Source organism: Lissotriton vulgaris, chromosome 11 (assembly GCF_964263255.1).
Source record: "Lissotriton vulgaris chromosome 11, aLisVul1.2, whole genome shotgun sequence".
NCBI classification, from domain to species: Eukaryota; Metazoa; Chordata; class Amphibia; order Caudata; family Salamandridae; genus Lissotriton; species Lissotriton vulgaris.
Window position 1 is genome coordinate 592,703,901 of NC_141699.1, and position 23,225 is coordinate 592,727,125.

At 44.5% G+C, this 23,225-nt stretch overlaps 1 protein-coding gene across 1 annotated transcript in view; it reads right to left on the minus strand.

Moving 5' to 3' along the window:
* The window catches only part of LOC147683193 (uncharacterized), a 502,788-nt gene that overhangs the window by 312,068 nt on the left and 167,495 nt on the right, over positions 1 to 23,225 (minus strand). The window contains exon 10 of the mRNA XM_086942506.1: positions 23,044 to 23,088. Within this exon, the coding sequence (XP_086798632.1) occupies positions 23,044 to 23,088 (45 nt within the window). The remainder of the gene's footprint in view (positions 1 to 23,043; positions 23,089 to 23,225) is intronic.

Genomic DNA, 23,225 nt, shown 5'->3' on the forward strand with positions numbered 1-23,225 from the left:
TCTTGGTAGTTATTGGACGCAGCTTTATTACAAGGTTGATAATATTTGACCTCTCAACTTTATTGTGGTCATAAATCATCCGGCAAGATTCATTGTCGTGGTGACATCTGTCACCCAGTTTGTATCATGAATCACAGTTCAGGTCATAGATCAACTTATAAATCAACCACAAACAGCAGTACTGCTGGCTTGTCATCAGGTCATAAATTATGCCATGAATCAATCATACAGTAATATTGTTGCCTTGAGTTACAGTCATAAATCAAGTCATAAATCACTATGATGCTTGTTGGTGTCAGTTGCAGTCTCTGAGCTGGAGTTATTCCCTTTCTGTGTGTGGGCGGGTAATTCCACAGTATTTTTAGGTCCAACTCGCAACCTTCCCTTACTTGGTGTGGTCCGCCCACCAGCGGCCTGAGCTGCGATTGCCATGTTCTGTGTCCCACCCCTCACTGACTGCCTTACCCTTCCGTGAGGCATCCCAATGTAAGTACCTGGTGTGTCACCCTGTCGTGGCTGAGTGTGGACTTTCAAACCTCCTTAGGCTCTTTCATTAACTCTTTATACCGCTAGCTACATCGTTTGCTGCTGCAACAGTTCTGTTTGCTAGGTGTGGGTGGGTGGGTCTTTTCTTCGCATCGATGTCCCACAAAAACAAGTGGTTAGGCCACGAGGCCCTGTTTACTTATATGGGTCTCAGATGCCCATGGAAATGTCAAAACCTGCCTGGCCCACCCAATGACCGGCCGCTAGGTGCTTTTTGCCAAGATTTGCTGCCTTTTTGCTCTCCCCTGTTTCTGAACCTCTTGAGAGGGCGGGGGTCCCCTACTGACCCTTTTCGGACGTCCCTCCTCCATTCTCCGGCCTTGGCGCTGTTTAATGCGCCGGACTCTGCACTAAACTTCGCAAGTGGCCACTGCCATTCTTAATGAGGATGACATTGTTTTAGAAGTTACTGTCTGCTGATTTATTACAAGGCTGCCCATTATTTGACCTCTCAACTTTATTGTGGTCATAAATCATCCAGTATGATTGATTGTCATGGTGACACCGGTCATTCAGTTTGCATCATAAATCACAGTTCAAGTCATAAATCAAGTTATTAATCAACCACAAACAACAGTACTGATGGCTTGTCACCAGGTCATAAATTTTGCCATAAATCAATCATGCAGTAATAGTGTTGCCTTGTGTTACAGTCATAAATCAAGTCACAAATCACTATGATGCTTGTTGTTGTGGGGGGTAATTCCACAGTCATTTTAGGCCCAACTTGCTACCTTCGCCTACTCGGTGTGGTCCGCCCACCTGTGGCCTGGGCTGCGAGTGCCGTGTTCTGTGTCCCCCATCACTGTCCAGTTCACCCTGCCGTGAGGCACCCCAAGGTAAGTACTTGGTCTGCCACTCTGTCGTGGTTGGGTAAGGACTTTCAAAGCTCCTTAAGCTCTTTCATTAACTCCTTATACCGCCACGCTGCTCATAGGCTCACGTCCTCGGGTAGCTCCCCTGAAACAGTTGTTTTTATTGGCACCCAGCCCCATTCAAGGTTGCACAAGAGTTGGCCCAGAACACTTCTGTGCCCACTTCAGACTAGTGCATCCCCATCCTTGCTGAAATATTCTGACCACCTCAGGTTTATGAGGCCATGCCTGATGGTACTCCATCCGTTTGCCCTGCAATATGTGGCGGCTGCCACATTGAACTTCTTTCTGTATTTTTCCAGATCGTTGGTGGACCATGCCCCCCTCCACTTCTTTCGGGGCACAATCTCTGACCAAATCAAGCTGGTGCAGCTCAGCATTCTGTAAGCCTTGGTCAGGTTGTGTCTGAAGCGCCCCAGGACCTCCTTTTTTACCCCATTCTGCTAGGTCACTGTCACCTAGGTGTATTACCAAAATGTCTGGCTCCTCGGGATGTTCCCTGTGTAATTTCTCCAGTGTGTCTCCTACTTGTTCCCAGTGCATTTCAGATGCCCCCATCCATCTTATCTTTGTTCTGCTGGGCCTGTTGAGACTGGCTCCTCCCCCCGGGACCACCAATCCGAACGTCCTCCGAATGAATGAGTGCCCCACGATCCATACTGTTTTCTCTTGTCCTCCTGTTAAAATAAATGGGGATATCCATGCTGAAGTGGACTGTGGGTCATGCGCCGGGAAGGAGGAGGGGGACTGTCCTGGAGGTCCCCATGGTACCTCTTCTTTAGGGATTTTCGTGTATTGCTTGTGCGCTGCTGATTCCTTTGACCCTTAGCCTTGCTGCTGTTGTTGCTGCCCCAATGCGGAAGGAGTTTGTGCCAAATTCCGCTGCCAGCTGCCCCACCTTGGCGAGCCCATTCTTAGTACTTCTTGGAACTGATACCTACTCAGGAATTCGCCGTTAGTGTGTTTAAAGAGAGTGCCTTCATTCAGTGTACTGGGCATGTGCTTCTGTCTACCAGGCTCTGCAATGTTATTAAGGCCCCTTTCGACTGCTGGTCAGTTTTAGACCTGCTCAGTGTAAAGACCACCTGCCCTGAGCTTAGCTGAACGTCACGAGTTTGGAGGCAGACCCCTGCTGACTCCTAATTAGATTCTGCCACAATCTCACGTATCCTAAAAGCCCCCTCAAAAGCCAATGTGAATACAGCTTTGAACTGTATGTCCTCTGTGCTGTCATTGCAGGTGGAGGGCAGAGCCCCTAACAGCTGTGTTATTGTGCTGAATTCAATGGGACACCTCTTGTCCTCCCTTTTCCCTTCAAAACACTGCTAGACCTTTTTCGTCGCCTTAATGATGTGGGATGTAGTGGGATTCTTCCCAGTGGTTAGTTTTGAGAAATGTGCCATGCCTGCCAGGTGTACCTGGGACCATGATCTGGTTTTGCTCAAGTGCCCATTTTATGATTTCTCTTCCGCCCTGCTGTGCTCTGGCATCGCTAAATGAGACCAAACTTGTGCCCCGCTGCATATGCCCATATGTAGCATACCTCTGCTCTGTCTTGGGAGCCAGGGCGTGCTCTACCAACTTGGACAGGTCACATCTGCCAGTCCCCAAAGCTCCTCTGGAAAAGGGGACATCATTAGCTCTGCCGTGGGGACCAGCTCCCTGACCTTCTCCATCTGCAAACGAAAGAGTGCATATGCCTGAGCGTTATTGACACCGGGGATGTAGCTTGCCCTCACTTCCAGATTGCCTACCAGTTGTAGCTTCGCCAGGCGTCTTAACAGCCTCAGGACCCTTAGATATATGGGTGACCTGTGTTAATGGTGTGTACCGCTGCTTGGTTGTCCAACCATAATGTCAGCTTCATGTTGCACAGCCTAGCCTGCCAGATTGTCAGTGCTACTATAATGGGGAATTGCTCCAGGAATGATATGTTCTTTGTTATTCCTGCTGCTGCCCACTCTCTGGGCCATCTCTTTGCACACCACCTGTTCCCTAGGATTGCTCCAAAACTGAGGCTGCCTGCAGTGTCTGTGTAGAGCACTAGTTGCCTGTCTGACACCAAGTCCTCTCGCCATATGAGAACTCCATTAAACTCCGGCAAAGTTAGCCATGTTTTCAGATCTTTTAATAGTGTGTCCTTTGTTTCTTTTTTTTAAATAAATTTTTATTGAGACATATGTCATGTAAAACAAACGAAAACAGAAAAATTAAAACAGCCTTGAAATTTCATACATGTCATATCTCCACAGTTTTACAAGATTTTAGCCCCTACCCACCCGCTCACCCCAGAGGGTCCCGCCAGGGAACCGGGGAAAATACAGAAAAGAACAAGCATTTGCAATGCAATAGGTCTCGCATTTACGCAAGTTTGAGCTATTGACATTGCAAACAACAATGCCTTTTATTTTTGTTTTCGTTTTAAAAACATAAATAAAAGGCATTGTAATTTACAATGCCATTCGCTTAAACTTGCGTAAATGCGAGACCGATTGCATTGCAAATGCTCGTTTAGCATTAGAGGATCCTTTCTCCATGTTATCCTTTCCTGTTCAGAGGAAGAGTATTATCGGTAGTAGTTTTTTCTTTCAAATTTACTAAATAAAAATAAATAGCAAGAAAAGAATGTACAATGCTTGTCTCTATGTCTTTAATAAAATGAGTACTTTCCTTCGCTACTGAGTTAGGAAATTCCAAATGTGTGCATATCAAAGCACAAACTGAGCTAGTTGCTGGTCTCTGCTCATCTTATGGTTTATTGAAGAGTAAAAAGGCTTAAGCCTTTCTATCCTCAGCACAACATTTAGAAAGCTATGGCCATGATCGGTTCAGAGGAAATTGGTATCTTTAGGGCTTTACAATCGCAAGTCAGGTAAGTGTCATCCAATTGGTTGCTCACCTGTCTCATTATCTGGAGAATCTATCAACTCCATTAGCAGGATATTTAGTAGAAACATCTTATTGAATTTCTTTGAACTAAACTTCCCTTTCCTCTATTAAGTCTTCAAGTTTGAACACCACGCTTACAAGAAGCAAAAAAGACTTTTCCCACGTATCTTAGTGGCCAGCAACAGTCATGGAAGAAGAAAATGGTTTCTGTCACAGTGAATTTGACAGTGAAATACACAACACTGGAATTCTATTGCATCAAAAAAGCCAAATATACATCTTCAAAATTAGGTTAAAGACAAATGGAAGGCTTTGTACATATGGAGCTGGACACATGAGATGTTCAGTAAAAAAGAAAATACACTGCACAACTTTTATATTTGAGGCTATTACAGGGTGCAAAAACCATCACCTTCACAGGCTTGTGCATTAATTATAGCCGCAAACAACATGGCTTTCAAGGAATGTTATGGCTCTCAGGGGATGGTATGAGTCAAGGTTCAGAGGCATGAAATTCCAGATTATGACAGCAGCGACAGAAAGGAAGAAACCACACACATATATTTCCTTTTGAAGCATTAGCCAATCAACAACAGAGATGAGGAAAATCTAAGATGCCTCAATCGAGGATTGAATGTAATGATAGGGAAATGCATTAAGGGCAGAGCATAAAAGTTTGAATACAATGTGCTTCAACACTGGCAGCCAAAGTGTATGGAAGGTGTCATGGTACTTTGGATACTAGGCTCGAAGAAAAGTCAAAAGAGTATATAAAGGCAATTATCTTTTTACCAATGTGTGGCGCAGAAGAACTTTTTTTTTACTTCTTAGAAAGGATCTTTAGTACGTTATTTTATGCAGTAAAGGTGTACCTTACTGGTATGACATGACAGATTCCATACTCTTAGATTGCATACATAGCATAGATCACAGATAGCATGGCATGTGAAAGGCAGAGGAGCCGAGCTAGCAGTGCAAAAATTAAAATGGTAACAGACACATAACAAGTATGTCAATAGTGCAAGGCCTTACCTGAGCCCCGGCCCTGCTGAGATGGACCAGAACCGCCAAAGGCTCATGGACTTCTGTGCCGTCTAACAAGTGGCAGCCGGCCAGGATAACAGCCACTTTCTTACCCATGGCGTGAGTGTACGCACGGCAGGCACAGAGACACACAGGTAGACGAGTGTTAAAGTAGGAGCTGGCGCTGAATTTAAGTAAAAACCGGAATGTTCCACCAGCAAGCGGTTAGCATCTACTTGATGTAATGCCGGAGCAGAGCGAAGGACACGGCTGTGCCATGAACGGGAGACACAGTACAACAAGCCCGGGAGTTGTGTGCACGCGTGCTAAACAGAAATTTGAAAAAACACGCGAGTGGTGGGCACGTGTGCGCGCGGAGGAAAAAGTGAAAGGAGAAATGTAAAACACATGCGAGTGGTGCGCGCTCTTTTCTGCCTCCATTAGATAAAGTAAAGTACATGTCGCCCACATGCAGTCCCTTTTAAATTAGCAGTACAGATGCCTTAGGGCCCTCGGCCCATAAATAAAATGGTTGTTAGGGCAGCTGTGTACAAGGCATAGTGCAGTGCACTACTGGAGGCAGACTTTTGTGTCTGTTAATCTGTTTAAACTGCCGATTTTTTATTTTGCGGAATCTGTCTGCAGGGATTCTATGTTTATGTGGATATACAAATATGTATTCAAATATAAACGATCATATGCCTCTTAAATTATAGTACGCAAATAGTTTCAGGGTCACTCCAGAAGTTTCATACAAGGGTTTATTCCACCAACCCAGACTGTAAAATATACCCTTTGATCTGTCTTTATTATTTACACCTTCATAAAATGTTCCGACCTTCTTAACATTTTATGTATGAATTTTGTTCCACTTACTACCTCTCAGCACTTATTTTTTAGTATTTATTTATTTGTGGAATTTATTTATTCCGTTTCAAGCCCTCCATGCAAATTGTGTTTCACTTTGAAATAATACGAGATGCAGCAGCGTTAAAGGGAGCATGCTGCTCTGGAGGTGCCTAAATGATACTTCGGTTTCCTGCCTTTTCTTTTGGGAGGTTGGGGGTGGGGGGGCTGTTGAGAATCAGGGGCAGGCAATAGGGATGGAAGCAAAGCGAAATTGCATCAAGAAAGTATTTGATACTGATAACAGGCACGCCGCTGAAGTGAAGAAATGTCACATTACAAGATTAGAACCATGCAACAAAAGAGTGACGTGAGAAATGTTGATTCATTCTATAGCCTCACCCTGATGAATTTGTAGGACATACTTAGTTGCTTAAAATAAGTATTAACATAAAAGCCAATGGAAAGCATGCAGCCTTTTCTTCTCTCACGTCTGCATACATCGCACACTCTGCCCTCTACACCACCAAACCTCCTTATTCATCAACTTTGCAGTTTTACTTGTGAAATAGATCTGCAAAGCGCACCTCCTGTCCTCCTTAAACATCCCTTCCTATTTCAGGGTTCGAATGCAATTCACAACAAGCCGTGAGCGCGCACTCTCCCGAACTTCCGGTCTCGGGATGTGCACGCTCACGGCAGTCTCATGCTGCTTTTGTTTTTTTGTACCTGGAAAACGTTGTATGCACAAAAGTTGTAGTGAAGTTTATAAAACAAACTACGGAGTTGAGTGAGAAGCAGGAGCAATCAGAGTACTGTTTATCATCCAAAATCACCAATGTATGCATGGGGTACATGTATAACGCAAACCTACATGGAGGCAGCAGAGTACAGCGCAACCTGGAACAAGCCGTGAGCGTGCACTATCCCGAACTTCCGGTCTCGGGATGTGCACGCTCACGGCAGTCGTGGGGCGGGACTTCCGTCTTTTGGAGCAGCCCGCGCCCACTCTCACAAAGTGGATGGCAGCAGAAGTCAGTAGAGGCGGCTGAGGCGGTAAGTGGGGCTTGGGGGGCTTGGCACCTGTGTGTCAGCGTGTGTGTATGTGTGCGCGTGCGTGTATGCAGTGTGTGTGCGCGCGTGTGACTGGAGAGGCATGGCTGACCCTGGCAATCGGCTTCTGGAGATGTGCACGGCTCAGGGGGGCAGGGCATGCGCGTCCACGCTGTGAAATCGCCGCGCGTGCCCCTGTCTACGTCCCTTGAGAGCCGACTTAATCACAATAGGTCTCGAGCGAGACCTAAAAAGGGGTCAGAATTAAATACATGGCCCATAAAGATGAAAAAAGATTCATATAAACTTTGGAAAAAACAGATACCATAAAGCAGAGCTGGGAGTCCTATTGCTCTGAATTAATCAAGTTTCTTAAAGGTTTCCACATTCGCTCACTCTCTCTCCTAGTCCTAAGCCCCCTCCTCTTATATACAGATCTTTCCCATTTATATATATGTAAGAAATTAGTAAACCATACATGAATTGTTGGAGGTACAAGATGTAAGCATACTGTCGCTAAACATAATCTCCCCACTGTCAATGCTGCAAATAAAAGCTTACGTTCCGATCCTAACATATTTTGCTCAGACACACCTAACATTATTAACTGAGGGGACATTTCGACTGTAAAACAGAAAATTTGACTTAATCACTGTTCCATTTTACACAACAATTGACTTAAAGAAGGGCAGGAGGCAAACATATGTATACTATCTGCAGCTAATTCCCTACAACAAGAACAGTTACTACCAACATTCTGTCCCCATTTATGGATACGAGACGGTGTTATGTACAAATTAAACCAGGTTTTAAAACATTGGACCTGTAAATTATCAGAAATGAAGACAGATTGACAAAAAAAAGTGAATCCTAACAGGCCCCTTGGCTAGCTTGGACCCCTCTCTCCCAATAGGTAAAATGCGTAATCAAATCATCTTGTCTCCTAGTTCTCAATAGTTTATAAATAGAGGAGATAGTTGATTGATTCCCATTAATTCCTTCTATTAATGGAATACGCTCTCAGGAGATGGGCCTTTTAGAGAAGAAATCTCTAACCTGTAAATATCTAAAGAACTGTCTATTTCCTAGTCCATATTTAAGTTTAATCACTTCAAAAGACAAAAGTCGCTTATCTTTCATTAAGTCCCTAACCCGAGTGATCCCCCGAGTTAACCATTCATTGAAATAGGCATCCTTAAAAATTTTAGGAAAGAGAGGATTCATAGAAAACCGTGTGTAGACATGCAACCGCCCAATGTCAAACATTTTTCGAACCAACGTCCAAATTTTAAATGCGGCAAAAAAAGTTTTAAACCTAACCTTTTTAAAATAAGCTAGATCTATATGCCTAAATAAAAAAAACCCTGCCTCCTCCCCCAAAATTAAATGATAAATCGAATCGTCAAAGCAATCAAAAGAACCAAAATCTAACATCGGTGCTATATGTCGAAGTGTTATAGACCAATAATACTTCTGAAAATTAGGTACTGCCCAGCCTCCCCTTTCTCTGGACAGTGTCATAAATTTCAAAGCTCGTCTGGGACGTTTGCCAGCCCAAAGAAACCATGAGATTATCCGATCTAGTTTTTTAAACCAAATAGAATCGATTAATACAGGAATGGCTCTAAGACAGTATAAAATCTTTAGTAAAAAGGTCATTTTCACCCCGTTACATCTACCCATTAAGGTTAAGGGTAGATTATTAATCCGACGAGCATCTAAATCAAATTTTTTTAACTAACGGTTTAAAATTAATTTCAACAATCTGGTCAATTTCCGAAGTAATCTCTATCCCCAAATATTTCGCATTATTAATAATGCGAGGATCTACAAAATTAGCTTTGTTATTACATATAATTTGAGTTTTAGTTTCATTGAGCAGGTAGCCCGATAATGCACCGAAACAAGATGTCAGGATGCCAATCCATTGTAGAGTCGCCTGAGGAGAGTCACTCAAGATAGCGAGATCATCCACATATCCCAGAATTTTGGTTGCTCCCCCTTTAGACATCACAGGATGGATTAGGACTTCATCACAGATTTTCCAAATTAAAGGATCTATATAGATCGCGAACAATAAGGGGGAGCATGGGCATCCCTGCCTGGTCCCTCTGCGTATATGAATTGTCGCAGACAAATTTCCCATTACCAAAACCTGCTCCGTAGGGTGGACATACATGCTTTTAATAGCCCTAATATATCTGTCACCGATACTGTAATGCTGTAATGCCGCCCATAAAAAAGGCCAGGAGACCCTATCAAAAGCTTTTTCAGCATCAAGCAGAATCAAGGCCATAGGGTCTCCTGTAACCTTAGTATAATCAAACAACATGATGGTGCGACATATATTTTCGATGGTTTCACGGCCAGGGACAAAGCCGTGCTGCAGCGGAGAAACCAGCTTTTTAATTATTCCAGCTAATCGATTGGCTAACACTTTGGAGTATATTTTATTATCCCTATTGATCAGAGTGATTGGGCGGTAAGAGCCGGTATCTATGGGATCTTTCCCCTTTTTAAAAAAAGTAACTATCCTCGCATTTCGCCAAGAACCCGGGGGGGCACTCCCATTTTGGACACCTATGAAGAGCTGAAGCATTACCGAAATTAACTGGGTGCGAAAGGTCTTGTAAAACTCCCCTGGCAAAAAATCTGGACCTACAGCCTTACTGCTTGGGATTGAATCTATAGCCATTCCGAGTTCTTCAATATTAATCTCCATGTCTAGCATATTCAACACATCCTCTGATAAAGCCGGGATAACCATGCCCTCAAAATACCCCTGGATCTTCTTCTGATTTTCACTATTATCCTCAATATCCTCATCATATAATGCCTGATAACATTTTTGAAAAGCCAAGATGATAGCCTCTTCATCCTTAACCAGCCCAGCCTCTGGATCCATAATACTCAATATTCATGTAGCAGCTGTCTTTTCTCTTGTTCTCACAGCTAATATCTGCCCTGCTCCTTCATTGCTTTCATACGCTTTAGAACGCCAGGCAAGGAATTTACTAGCAGCTTTAGCCTGAGAGATAGCAATAATATCTGATTTAATAATTATAATCTGAACCTGAGCCAGATCGCTATTCCCTCCATTCAATAATTCACTGACCAATATTTTCTCAGCCTCTTCTAATCTCCCATAAAGCTGCTCTAACTTTGCTTTCTCCCTTTTCTGGCTTTCCCAGCCATAGCGAATAGTCAATCCCCTGATCCCTGCCTTAAGTGCATCCCAGACGTTCTGAATATTGGTGCTGCCTATATTTTCATTAATAAATCTAACAATCCATAATGACATGTCTTCCACATACTGTCTATCTCTTAGCAGGCCTCGATTAAATGTCCAGACATTCGGTTTCCTAGACCTAGATTGAATATTTACCTCCAAAACTAAGGGATTGTGATCTGACATTACTCTCGGATATTTATAAATTGAAGACCCCCTGTACCAAACTAGAAGAAATAAAAAAATAATCTAAACTAGAAAGAATTTTATGAGGGGCAGAATAGTACGTAAATCCTGGATCCTGCTTCCTAAATAAAGCCCATGTATCGACCAACCCATGAAGTTCTTGAAGCTGCCTCAAAGATTTATAAACTTTTGGTTTACGACCAAGATATCCAAGATCTGGCTGGATAGCGAGCTCACACCCGATGTTAATATTAAAATCCCCACATAATATACATGGGGATGGCAAGATAACTAATTCAAGATTAAGCTTATTGTGAAGCGTGGGGTCATCCAACACCGGGCCATATAAAGAGCAGAGTGAAAAAGCTAGATTTGGAAATTCTACATGTATGATAACCCATCGTCCAAACTCATCCACCAAAAAACGGGTTATATTCACAGCCCCTCTACGAATAAGGATAGCAACCCCTTTGGTCTTTGCCTCCAGTTTTGTCCAGGCAGCCAGTTGGAATCCTTCAAACTCAAGAAGTTTATGGGAGCTTGCCTCTATGTGGGTCTCTTGTAAGCAAATGATATCCGCCCTCAAAAAGCGGATATCCTCTCTAAATCTCTGTTGTTTAACTGGATCATTTAATCCACAGATATTTATAGATGCTATCCTAATATTCACAGCCCTTGAAAGAAAATTTTCAGCAATATACTCCAAATACTTTAAGTGGGCCTAAAAGAAAAAAGAAAACGCCATTCAATCCTGTCCCCCATAAGACTTCCATTCATTCCCTCCCTTTTCACACCCCCTTGCACCAGACCCCCCCAACAAAACCCACCCCCCCCACCCCTCTCCCCCAATAAGCAGTCAAAAAAGGTCCTCAGCCCCTTGTGATTCCTCCTGCGTATCCCGTGCCCCTGGTCACTCCCTGGATCCTTTTATACCAGCAAAAAAGGAGAAAAAATGCACATTTAGCCCTATCAAAGATTCAGCAATCCCAAAGGACATACAAAAGAAAAAAGAAAACAATACAAATATGAAACATTCCGGAACACCAATTTTGTAAAGAATTCCTACAGCTATTGCTACGCTTACATCAAAGTATGCGAGTTCAGTGGCATATACAATTAGCCATCAGTAAGTTCCTTTAAATAATTCTCCGCTTGTATTTCTGACACAAACACTCTGGTCTTCCCTTGATAAATAACCTTCCATTTTGCAGGGTTTATCAAGTAAACCTCAAAGCCTTTTTTTTAAATGGAGTGATCAGCATTCGCAACCGCCACCTCCTCTCCACCGTTGCGTGGCAGAAATCTGGGCTTATGAAAAAAGTATGGCCTTCCACCGATCTTTTAGCGTCTGGTCTCGCTTTTTCGAAAATGGCTTGGCGCAACAGAAAATTTCCCCAAAAAATTAATATTGCACGGGGTTTGGTGTCTGGGCCAGTATTCTTTTTTAAAAACAGCGGGAATCTGTGGACTCTTTGTACTTCGGTCTCCCAGGACCAGTGAGAAAGCTCCGGGAAAGCAGACTTAAATAATTTTAATACAAATGTTAATACAAACGCCCTTATTTCTTCCCCTTTGGCTTTTTCTTCGATCCCTAGAAGACGCAAGTTATTTCTCCTGAGGCGATTTTCGGAGTCCTCCAATTTCCATAATACATCGGTATATCTTTCATCATTGGCTGATGTCTTGGCTTCCACAGTCTCAAGCCCCTCTTCTAAACCCACTATACGCTCTTCCAAAGCTGTAGTCCTGGCAATCACCTCTGCACAAGCTTTTGTATTTTTTCGAATGGCCCCCTGAATTTTCATTGTTGCTAATTGTGCTCTTTTGTGCTCTTGGTGCGCTTCAGATTGTATAGATTTGAGCATCGCGTAAATCTGAGCATTTGAGGGAGATTGTAGAGATTCATTGCCTTGCTCCTCAGATTGCTGCCCCAAATCGCGACAACAGCCCGTGCCAGCTAAACTAGTTGCAGCCACAGAGTAATCCCACTGTAGATTATTACTGGCTTCCGAGCAGTTGCTTCCACATCGCCTTTGACTGTCAGAAGTATTTCTCTCAGCTTTACGAAGATGAGGAATTGCCCTTCTTAGCGTGTCCGCGGTGGTAGGTGGGCTCCCACTGTCTTCTCCTGAAGTATCCGCCATATTCTAAGAGTCAGTGGAGCCTTCTACTTCTGATTTCTCTGCCAGAGAAAAAAAACTCTACCCATCATGCATATCAACGATACTGCCGTGCCGGATTCCGTGTCAGACCACCCTCCAACTGGAGTTTGAAAGAAGGAGACAGAATCTGGATTGACAGGTAAGGATTGAAACAAATCCCTTCCGGCATCAATTGCAGCGACATTGTAGGTGACTGGAGTCTTGGGCGGCTGACCACCTATAGTCCCATTTTCTTCCCTAGTGAGCTTGGCAGGGTCACTGCCATCCTCACTACCATCTTCCTGTAAGGGTGCAGCAGTAGAAGTAGGGAGAGGATCAGCAGTGAGTAACGGTGAATTAAATATAGCTTTGGTATTTATGGGCTTGGCTGAAAACATCCCAGAAACCACGGGGGCTTTACCTCGAATATTGCCAGATTGAGGTGCCTGAGTAATCACTATGCCGTCCTTTCTAACCCCAGCCCCTTGCGCAGCTGTCGATGATTTTTCCATGCATTTTGCTTTCAACAGAGCCCCTTTCTTGATACTCACCGCTGCCCCCTTTCCCACGGGTTTGTCTGACCTGTCCGGAATGCTGAGCTTTTCCTCCATTAGAGCCGCCTTTTTACTCCCCGTGGACACAGCGGCTCCCTGAGGTGCTCCAGGTGCTTTAACCACCAGCACCAGTGGAGCTCCATTCTTCCGCGGCGGCATAATCTTGTAATAAGCTCCAACCCGTTCGGCGTTGCGCTTGCAATCCTGCTTCCAGTCAGGCTTCACGGCGGACCACGCCCGCCTGGTCCCCAGGTGAGCTCGGCTACGGAGCTCCAGAGCCGGCAGTCTAACAGCGCATAGCCAGAATCTTTGGCGCCCCGGGTCCAGCCACATGTAATCCGTGAGTAAATGCAATTTTTCAGTGCTGAATGTTTTTAGGGCCTCCGAGACCTTGTAGCTCTTACTCCTTCACCATTTCCTCCGTAAATATCAGCACATTACTCCAGGGAGTGACGCCCGCATTCTTCACGCGGCGCCATCTTGCCCCCGCGTTTAATAGTGTGTCCTAAAGAAATCTTGACTGAACGTCAAACTCTGGATAATGAGCATAAGAACAAAAGGATAACAAAACCTGAGAAAATGCTGAAAAAAGTACTAAACAAAGAACTTCGATATTTTAGGAAAAATAAAAAAAAAAGATCAATTGTTAATAGTGAAAGAGATTAGGAAAAAATAGAAAAAGAGATATGGACAGCTAAAAAGCAACTGAGCCAAACTTTTGTATGTCAGAAGAAAATAAAAATTTCCAAATCCTTTTGGAAAATAATAAATCAATTAGAAAAAGGTACTTTAAATGCCAATAATGCAAACGTCTGGAAATCTGCATGGGTTAATTTTGTGTATGATCACTATTTTGTCAAGCCTTCACCTATGGATAACATCACAATTGGGAAGATAAATTAAATATATATAAATTAGTAACCACAAAGCTTCATTTTTCAGCAATCAAATATCGGAAGAGACATGAAATTGCCAAGTACTAGTAATAGGAAAAAAGATCAATAAGTCAAGTTCTTGGCACGTAAATGGCTATACCATCGTCGGAGAAATATAGTGCAACGATTTTGGAGTGGTCATTGACTTAAGAGGCTCTTTCCAGCCACATAAGCAGTTAATAAAACCGAAGGCAAGCACATTAACAACAGCATTTCTCACACTAAATCTCTGGGGGGTCACACCTTTGAGCCTGTGCAAAAATTGAGATAAACTACTTCCTAACATCACGTATTGCTGTGAAATTTTGCGACGTAACAAGACTAAGGGCTAGATATAGGAAGCAGTTCTGTAGTCGCACATGGCCGGATTTTACAGAATCAGGGCGTTTCTGACCACAAAAATGCATTTTGGGATATATTAATCCCAAATTGCGATTTGATAACATGTCACCAAATCGCAATTTGGAATGGAGAGTTTTTAGGGTGTCCCTTCCAAATACCGAATCAGAATGGGATGTATGAATGTTTTGTGACCGAAATGCAGTTGCAAAACATTCACACTTTACCACCAACTCAAAGTTGGTAGTCAGCCATGTTCTTTGAGAACATTTAAAAATATATTTTTTAAGAGCTGGCAGTGGGCCCAAGGGCCACTGCCTACTCTTAAAAAATAAAAACAATACATTCCATTTGGTTTTTTTTAAACGCATCCCATTTTCCTTTAAAAAAAAACATAGGCTACATTTAAAAAAAATATTGCTCTATTTAAAAGTAAGCACAGACATGGTGGACTCTGACTCTAGAAGGCCACCATCCGTGATGGCAGCGAATCCTAGTAGGTCAAAAATCCTGACCTACCTCATTAATATTCATGAGGTTGGTCTATTAGTGACCCACTACGAAATCGCTAATGGGCCAGATATTACTTTTGTACATTGGTAATAGCAATTCTCCAAAAATCACTATTTGGCAATCTCTATTACAAATCTTCATACATCTAGCCCGAAATTCCTGAACACCTTCGCTGCCACTACTTAATGAACAACATTTTGATTGCCAAAACAAACATCATAGGCTCAAGTGCATCTTAAATTTGGTCTCACCAAACAAGAAATAGCAAGCCAAGGCTCTTTCTTGAAGATGTGTCAACAGCTGAGGTTTGCAAAGAAACACACTGTTGACAGCTCACTCTGGCTGGAAAAGAATACCCCTAATGTGAAGAAAACATATGGAGGAATCATTAAATAACTTACAAACAAGAGAGGTTTGTAACTCCCCAGTCATGACGAACAAATTAAAAAATGCCCTGAATTAGAACATCCAAAAGTTGTCCCTATTTGAGGACTAAAATGAACTGGAACTACGTCCCCATGTGTGGTTGATAATATGCAACTACTCTGAGCTAAAACGCAATCCTACTTGGCAATATGTTACTCCAAGTTATTAAAAAAGCAAATTCACGTCACATCGCTTTGAGGCCTGCCTAGATTGGACTTTTTACCACAATGGGCAAAGACTTCAGAAAGGACTGTATGTTGACTACGTGAGACAGAAAGAAACCATTGTTTACATCACCTACAATTACTTTAGCTTTTTACAACAGCAGAGAGCATTACTGTGCAATTCTTTAAACCAACTGGCTGTTCGGACATGCAGACTTCATTGAAGCTTTAAAAAAAAACATTGCCCTAAACATTCGATTCGTCAAGTACATGGGGTCAATCGATAAAAGGTTGAGCCACGAAAGTCTGTAGATGAAAGGAAAAGCCTTGAACGTTTGACTTCTTGCATGTACGCATGGGATATAGCCTTGTTTATTAATCTATTACAAGACCTTTTTAACGCTGCTCTAAACCAGTCTATAATTATGCAATCACTATTTTACACTTTTATACATGTACTGGTTTTAATTAATTATGTATGAGTTAAATACAATTTTACATTTAAAACACCACAAAAGGCGTATTGTATCCTAATGAAATATAGTAAAGTGAAAATTCCAGGTCCAAGAAGTAACAATGAGAATAAGAGTGCACAACTCACCCGGAAGGGTATCCTGGCGCTGAAGCAGGAAATGTATGGGCGGATCCAGGGGTGGTGCTAGGTGAAGAGCCAAGTCGCCAGTTTCTTGTGGAAGTCAAGAACTGAGGAGGCTCTGATGTGCACGGGCAGGTAGTTCCAGTCTTCAGGAGTAAAGAAAGAGAAGGCATGTCCACCAAATCTGGTCCTGCATAAGCAGGAGTAATGTGTATGTAGGAGTTCGGCTGAGCGAAGATGTCTGGTACCTTTGTGCAAGATTATATGGTTGTTAAGGTATGTGGCCAATGTTGTGAAAGGCTTTTTGTGGGGTGGTAGGTTGAGGGTGAACCTGGTCCCACAGTTTTGTATGGTGTTCTTTGAGCGTTGAATCCAGGATAGAGTGCGTTGTCGTAGCTCTATGATGATGGCTTGGGTGAGGTTCTGTGAGTCTTTGTGGGAAGCCATTTGTAGGAAGGTGGACTCCTGACTATGGTTACCCCAGATTTTTTGCCTTGTGTTTATCTGGTTTTCGACTTAGTTGGCCTGGTTCCCTGCTAATCAGGGCCCCAGGCTATCTGCTCTCTCCTTAAAATGGATTCCATGTACCCTAGGTGCATAACCAAATTGGTACTGGACACCTTGTCAGCCCCTATACAGTGCACTATAGGTGCCAAGGGCATAGGTGCACCCAAGGCCTACCAGGGGCTGCAGCATAGCTTTTGCCACCCCTGGTTGGTTCCTAAATTGACACAACTGGCTGATCACTCAGCTGGGGGAAGTTGGTGTAATCACCTCTTGCTTAGATATAGTATACCTATATCTAAACCTATATCTGGACACATATAAACCTATAAGTCACTCCTATGGCAGGCCTTATCAATCCTGGAGGCAGAGAGCTTGGTTTAACGTGAGATGGTGCTCGAGCATGAGCTGAGCCTGTCTGCAGCTGTCGAGAACAACTCCCTAAGCTGGATAATGCCATACCATATACTCTTAAGTGCATTATAATCCATTGCGGTAATGTGCTAACTTTGGTTTGGCTTTATCAAAACATGTCGTGTAAGGTGTCATACGATTTGGAATACTATCCCCTCGACAGTCCTGTCGATGGGGATAGCATTCCACCCTTCTAGAGGAAGAAGACATGTTACATTGCTGAAACGCGGTTAATCCTAACCAGAGCCTCAGCATCACAAAATGGATGCTGCTGCCACCGACACAAGTCTGACCTCCTGCTCCTGACCGAAACTTGGCAGAGGAGGCCTGGACAAAGGGTTTCCTGTCGCAGGGAGGTGCTACACCACCCCAGACAGGAGATAGTGTATTGGGGCAGGGAGGGCTGAATGAAATCAGACAGTGCCTGGGGCGCACAAGCCTTCCCCTTACATAATCCTGTCAAACCGGTTCTGAGGCACACCAGCCCCAGTCCCAGCACGACCCTGGACAAAGGGAAAGGGGTGTAACCACCCCCTTCCTGGGTCCCACCCATAGGAGGGACCTAGCAGGTAATCCAGCCCCCTAGATTGGCATAAGAATGGGAGCAGTGCCAACGCGCTCATATTATCCTGACTGAAACTTATGAAACAAAACTCTGGACCCTTCAACATCCTACTCGACGTAGAAGCCTGAAGAATCTCCCTTGTGGTCAAGGAGTGACCACCCTGTGAAAACAGGCACCATCCAGCACCTCAACGTTTGCTTTGTTGCAGTTCCCGCGTAACAGAGTTCGACAAGACCCAGCGTGCCTGCCTTCTAACAGCCCGATCCACAGTCGTGGCAGAGCTGAGTCCCGTGGAGGCGACTTGAAGCGTGGGGCCCGCCATCTTGGAAAGACTTTGAGGCGCTGACCGTGCAGCATCCGAGGCCCCCTTGAAGCTGTGCATTGGGGTTTGAGAAGCCCCAGCCCTGAGCCTCTCTTGCACCAAAGCTCACCCCTCTACACTCACCGAGTGCTGCGTGGGGCCCTTCTGCATCTTTTGGCTCAACGCGTTGGCCCGTTCACTTGCCCGTTGGCTTGTGGCCCCTGTGCCGACGAACTTTGTAAACTGACTCGTGAGTCTGGTTGCTCCAGACTTGCAATCACTCCCCTGAAAAGGAGCACCCGCTCTGATCCTCCTGGTCCGAGTGTTAAGCCATCTTCGAATCCTGTGTGGGTTGCGCTTGCCAAGGGTTGTTTGCTCCAATCCGGAAGCCGACACAGCCGACAGCGAGAGCCTGCGTGGGACAGCTCGTGATCCACTCGGGACATCCTCGGTGCCCCAGAGTCCACGTGGCAGCAGAGAGAAGCTTCACGACAGCGACCTGAAAGCGCCCGACATTGACTGGTTCCACCCTGGTCACTGCTGAGTGACCCAGACTCTGTCCCCTCTGCTTTCAGATCATCTTTATCTTCGATCCACCCTTGGATCACACCGGACACTTCTCTTCTCGACACCTGCAGCATCTTCAGCTCCAAGCACGATCAACCTGCGTGACGAAACCCGACACTACTTCGCACCTGTGCACCCGCTTCCTGTGGGTGAGGTAACTCAGCAACGCCGGTGTTCCTACACTGGTACACACCTCTAGCGTATGTGTCTAAAGTTTCGTCCTTCTAGGTTAAGCGGAAGTCTCCTTTTGCAGTAACTTTATAACTTTTACGCACCGTTGACATTGCATTGGTGCATGTGTGTGCTTTAAGCGCTGCACCCGAATCCAGCGGCTTTTCCCGACTTCAGCATTGCTAGTCCCGACTGCTCCCAGCAATTCCCTAGGCCCTAGGCCTAACCACTGTTCGATTGGTATCTCTTATACCACTTTTTTAATATATGGTTTGCGTGGCCCCTGGGCCTCATCTATAATTGTGCAACTTTTATATGTTTAACTGTGCTTTTGTTTAAACGCTTGTGCCTCTGCACTCATAAAGAGTACAGAGGAATATTCTAGTAATAAATACATATATTTTTATAATATATAACTTGACTGGTGAACTTTCATTTTATATTACAGGATTGGGATTGGTAAACCAGCTCGCTTAACACGACCTCTTGAGTTAAGCCTTTAAGCCTGCTTAGTCCATGCTACCCTTAGGATAGCTTGTCTATAAGGTTGACTTACAACCATCACCATAAGGGATTGTTTGGACTGATACAAGGTGCCCCCAGAATTGGAGACATCATATATCAGGCCAACTTCTCACACCATTTGAAGATCTTCTTGAGCATCTTGAGTGCATGCAATCTGGAGACGGAGGCTGCATTCACTTGGCCTGTCATGGTGAGTTGGCTGTTGTTATTCTGAGGTTCTTTGCATAGGTTGCCAGGAGGGGTGTGGGTCCCAAAGCAAGGGGCCTTAGCCAAAGATTACTGCTTCTGTCTTATCTGTGTTGAGCTTGAGGCAGTTGATTTTCATCCATTTGGCTACTTCGGTCATGGAGGCAGAGAGATTGGTCTTGGTGTTTGGCGTCTTGTAGGAGAGGATGAGCATAACTTGGGTGTTGTTAGCATAGGATATGAGGTTGATTCCATGAGTACGGATGCTTCTGACAAGTGGGGTCTTGTAGGTGTTAAAGAGAGTGAGGCGAGTGAGGATCCTTGTGGAACTCTGCAGATAGGGTTGACAATCTAGGTGGTTCTTGTTAGGAAGGGGCAAATCAGAGGCCTTGAATGTCAACTTTGTGCAGTTGTTGGATAAGGGTGAGGAGGGAGAATGTATTGAAGGCTGCTGAAAGTTCCAGTAGGTTGAGGGCTGCAGAGTCATCTCTGTCCATGTTCATACGCATGTCGTCCATGTTAGTGATGAGGGCAGTCTCTGTACTGTGGTTGGTCCTGAAACCGTATTGAGTGCTGTCATGCAGGAGGTTGTCAGTGAGGTAGGGTGGCTAGGCGTTTGTTTATTATTTTTACTACAACTTTTGCTATGTTTATGGTAACAGGGAGATAGGCCAGTAGTTGGCTAGCGTCTTCAGGTCTGTTGATGGTTTCTTGAGAAGGGGGAGTACTGTGGCATATTTCCAAAGATCAGGTAGGTGGCTGTGATGATTGAGTCACTCAGGATCAGCGTGAGAGTAACATTGATGTGTTTAGTTCTATGATGAAGGCGTGGTGAGGGCAGGAGTCGAAGGGTGCTTCAGAGTCTATGGACTGCATAGTTGTTGCTGTTTCTTGAGTGGTGATGGTGGGCCAGGTGTCATGGTGGTCCTCTGGGTGTTGGTTGAGGTGGGCAAGAGAGATTGAAGTTTTCAAAGATGCTGTGATATTGTTGCTGAATAATAGGGACAGATGGGTGGATAGATACTGAGAGGGGGTTACGCTGAAGCAGCTTGCTGTGGAAGAGGGGAAAGCTTTCACTATGGAAAATATTTCTGTGGTGCTTTGGTGCTGCTTTAGAAGCAGTTGGTGAGTGTGGAGCGTTTGGTGGTTCTGCTTTGCTGACAGTAGTGTCTGAGGCTCGATTTGTAAGTACTCTTGTAAGTGTCGTACTGACTTTGTCTCCATCTGCTTTCAAGTTGCTTGCAATGGCGTTTGGTGAACCTGAGCTCCTCCATGTACCAGCTTGCTTATGGTTTGATTCTTGTGGCTTTGCTGGCTTTGGGAAGAGACAGAATATCTGTGCAGGCTGTGATCCAGTCGTTGACGTTCAAGATGGATACAGAGAGTTTGTTGTAGTCGAGGTTGTTGGTGTAGGAGTTTGGAACACCAGGATGCTTCTGAGATCTTGTTCCAGTCTTGTCATGAAGATTTGGTGATGGTGTTCCTGCAGTGGTTTAGTATGGGTATGTTGATGAGGGTATGGTCCAACGAGGTGATCAGTGTGAGCTTCTCTACTGTGATGTTGCAGAAGCGGGTGAAGATGTAATCCAACAGATGTCTGGTGGTGGTGGTGTGAGTCCTTCCACTCACTGGATGAGTCTGAGGTAGGACAGGTCTGGAGGAGGATGAAAGAGACGAGGATCAGAGGGCGACAAAGTTTGCAATGGTGCTGCCAAAGTTGGTGCTTGGTCTGGAAGGATGGTAGACGAGGGTGCCACTCCGGGTATAGTTGGCGACGATGGGAAGTTTAAAGGTCAAGTGTTCCATGTTGCTGGTGGTGCTTTCTGAGGTGGTGGAGCGTTGGATAGATTCTTTGAAGCTGATAGAGAGTCAGCACTGGGTCTGTTTGTGGATGTATGACGTTACAACGCATACATTTTACCACGCATACCATTACAACGCGGTTTTTACAACGCATACCATTACAACGCATAGCGCTTTGGGGTGCTGGATAGTGAATAGTTTAATTTACTATTCCAACTCCTGTCCCCGTGGACACTAGGGAAGGTGTTGGATAGTAAATTAAACGTATTCCCTATCCTAGAGCGCCCCCCAGCGCAATGCGTTGTAATGGTTTGCATTGTAATGACTGCGTTGTAATGGCAGTGCGTGGTAAAAGCTTCGTTGTAAAGGTTGTACACCCTGTTTGTCCTGTCTTGCGATCTTGTGTTTGGAAGATGGGAACTGTTGTGACGATAGAGGCAGATGAGGGACTTGTTAGGAAGAGCAAGTCAGTTGAGCACTTGTGTAGCAGATCCCAAATTTCAGTGGCGTGTTTAGTGTGGGAGCATGCAGGACAGGGATGGGTGTGGGGTGTTAGGGGTCGGGTGTGAGCAATTGCGTGTGTGTATTGAGTGTGTTGGGTATGTGAGGTGCATTGGGTGAGTGGGGTGGGTGCGGGAGAGTACAGTGAAATGGCAGTGGCATCAGAGAACACACCATCCAGGTCGGGCGGCACCAGTGCTGAGTGATGTGACCTGGGTCAGGATGCCAAGGGTTGTGGTGGAATATTGATGGGGGAAGTGTACAGGAGGAAGACCAGGGAATCTGCTTCTGGGCACAAACAGGTTTGCCTTTGGCATATCCTGTGCATGTCCTTGCTGCGGCTGCCATTAAATGAAGACAGTTTTGGCAGAAAACCAGTGATGTCACTGCAACCGGAGTCAAGCTTCCGTTGACTGTTCCACTCAATGATTATACTTATTCATGTAAAATTTTATGTTTCATATGGCTAGATTCTCTGTCCATTTCTCTCTCCTTTCCCTGGCCTAATATTACGGTCATGTAAAATAAGGGATGAGGAGAGGTGTCATGAGGTGGCTATGAAAAGTACCTAGTATCAGCTTTCTCCCTCTCTCACTTTAAAAATCATCTGTATTCATTCCACACTCCCCATATGCCTCCAAATGATGTACCCCCATTCCCATTTGAATTTAAAACATGTAGTATTCTGCCACTCGCCTTACCTGCCTCAGTGCCCACCCCCACCCCATCAGGTATTAGGAAATATAACGAGCCTACAGAGCTGGGCATGTCAGTGGTATGCATGTGTCATTTCATCAAAATACCAGAGGTAGACATGAACTTGAGTACTTTCGACTCATGATGACATCAGAGGGATGATCTCTTGCCCAACCCACACTTAGCCCTGCAACAGCCCGTTATTTACTGCTGAAAAACTGGAGGAATGGCAAAGAGGGAAAGTACACAAAATGAACAGAACTCTTAATGCAAAGTTTACTTGCTCCTGCTCCTGTTGTTGTATTTGTGGCCCTTGAAATGGAAGTCAGGGCCAGTGTAGTGCACCAGATGGCACTCTAGAGGCAGTTACTCATACCCCTTCATATCTCTAATATAATGTGGCATCGCCAAGCCTATACAAAGTCATGACTATCACACTGACGGGTCCTAGTATTCCGAGCCCTCTATCTGAATGAAACTTCACTGAGAAACTCACCTTTTCACCATTAACTCCATCATATCCACTCTGGCCCAGTTCACCCTGCAGAGTGAAACAAAGTAGGTCAGAGAAGAAAGCTCAGCAGTCACAAAATATTCTAAGAATGAAAAGCGATGACGATTACATATTATATGTTGTAAAAAAACAATAAAAAATATATTGAAATAAAAATGAAAAAA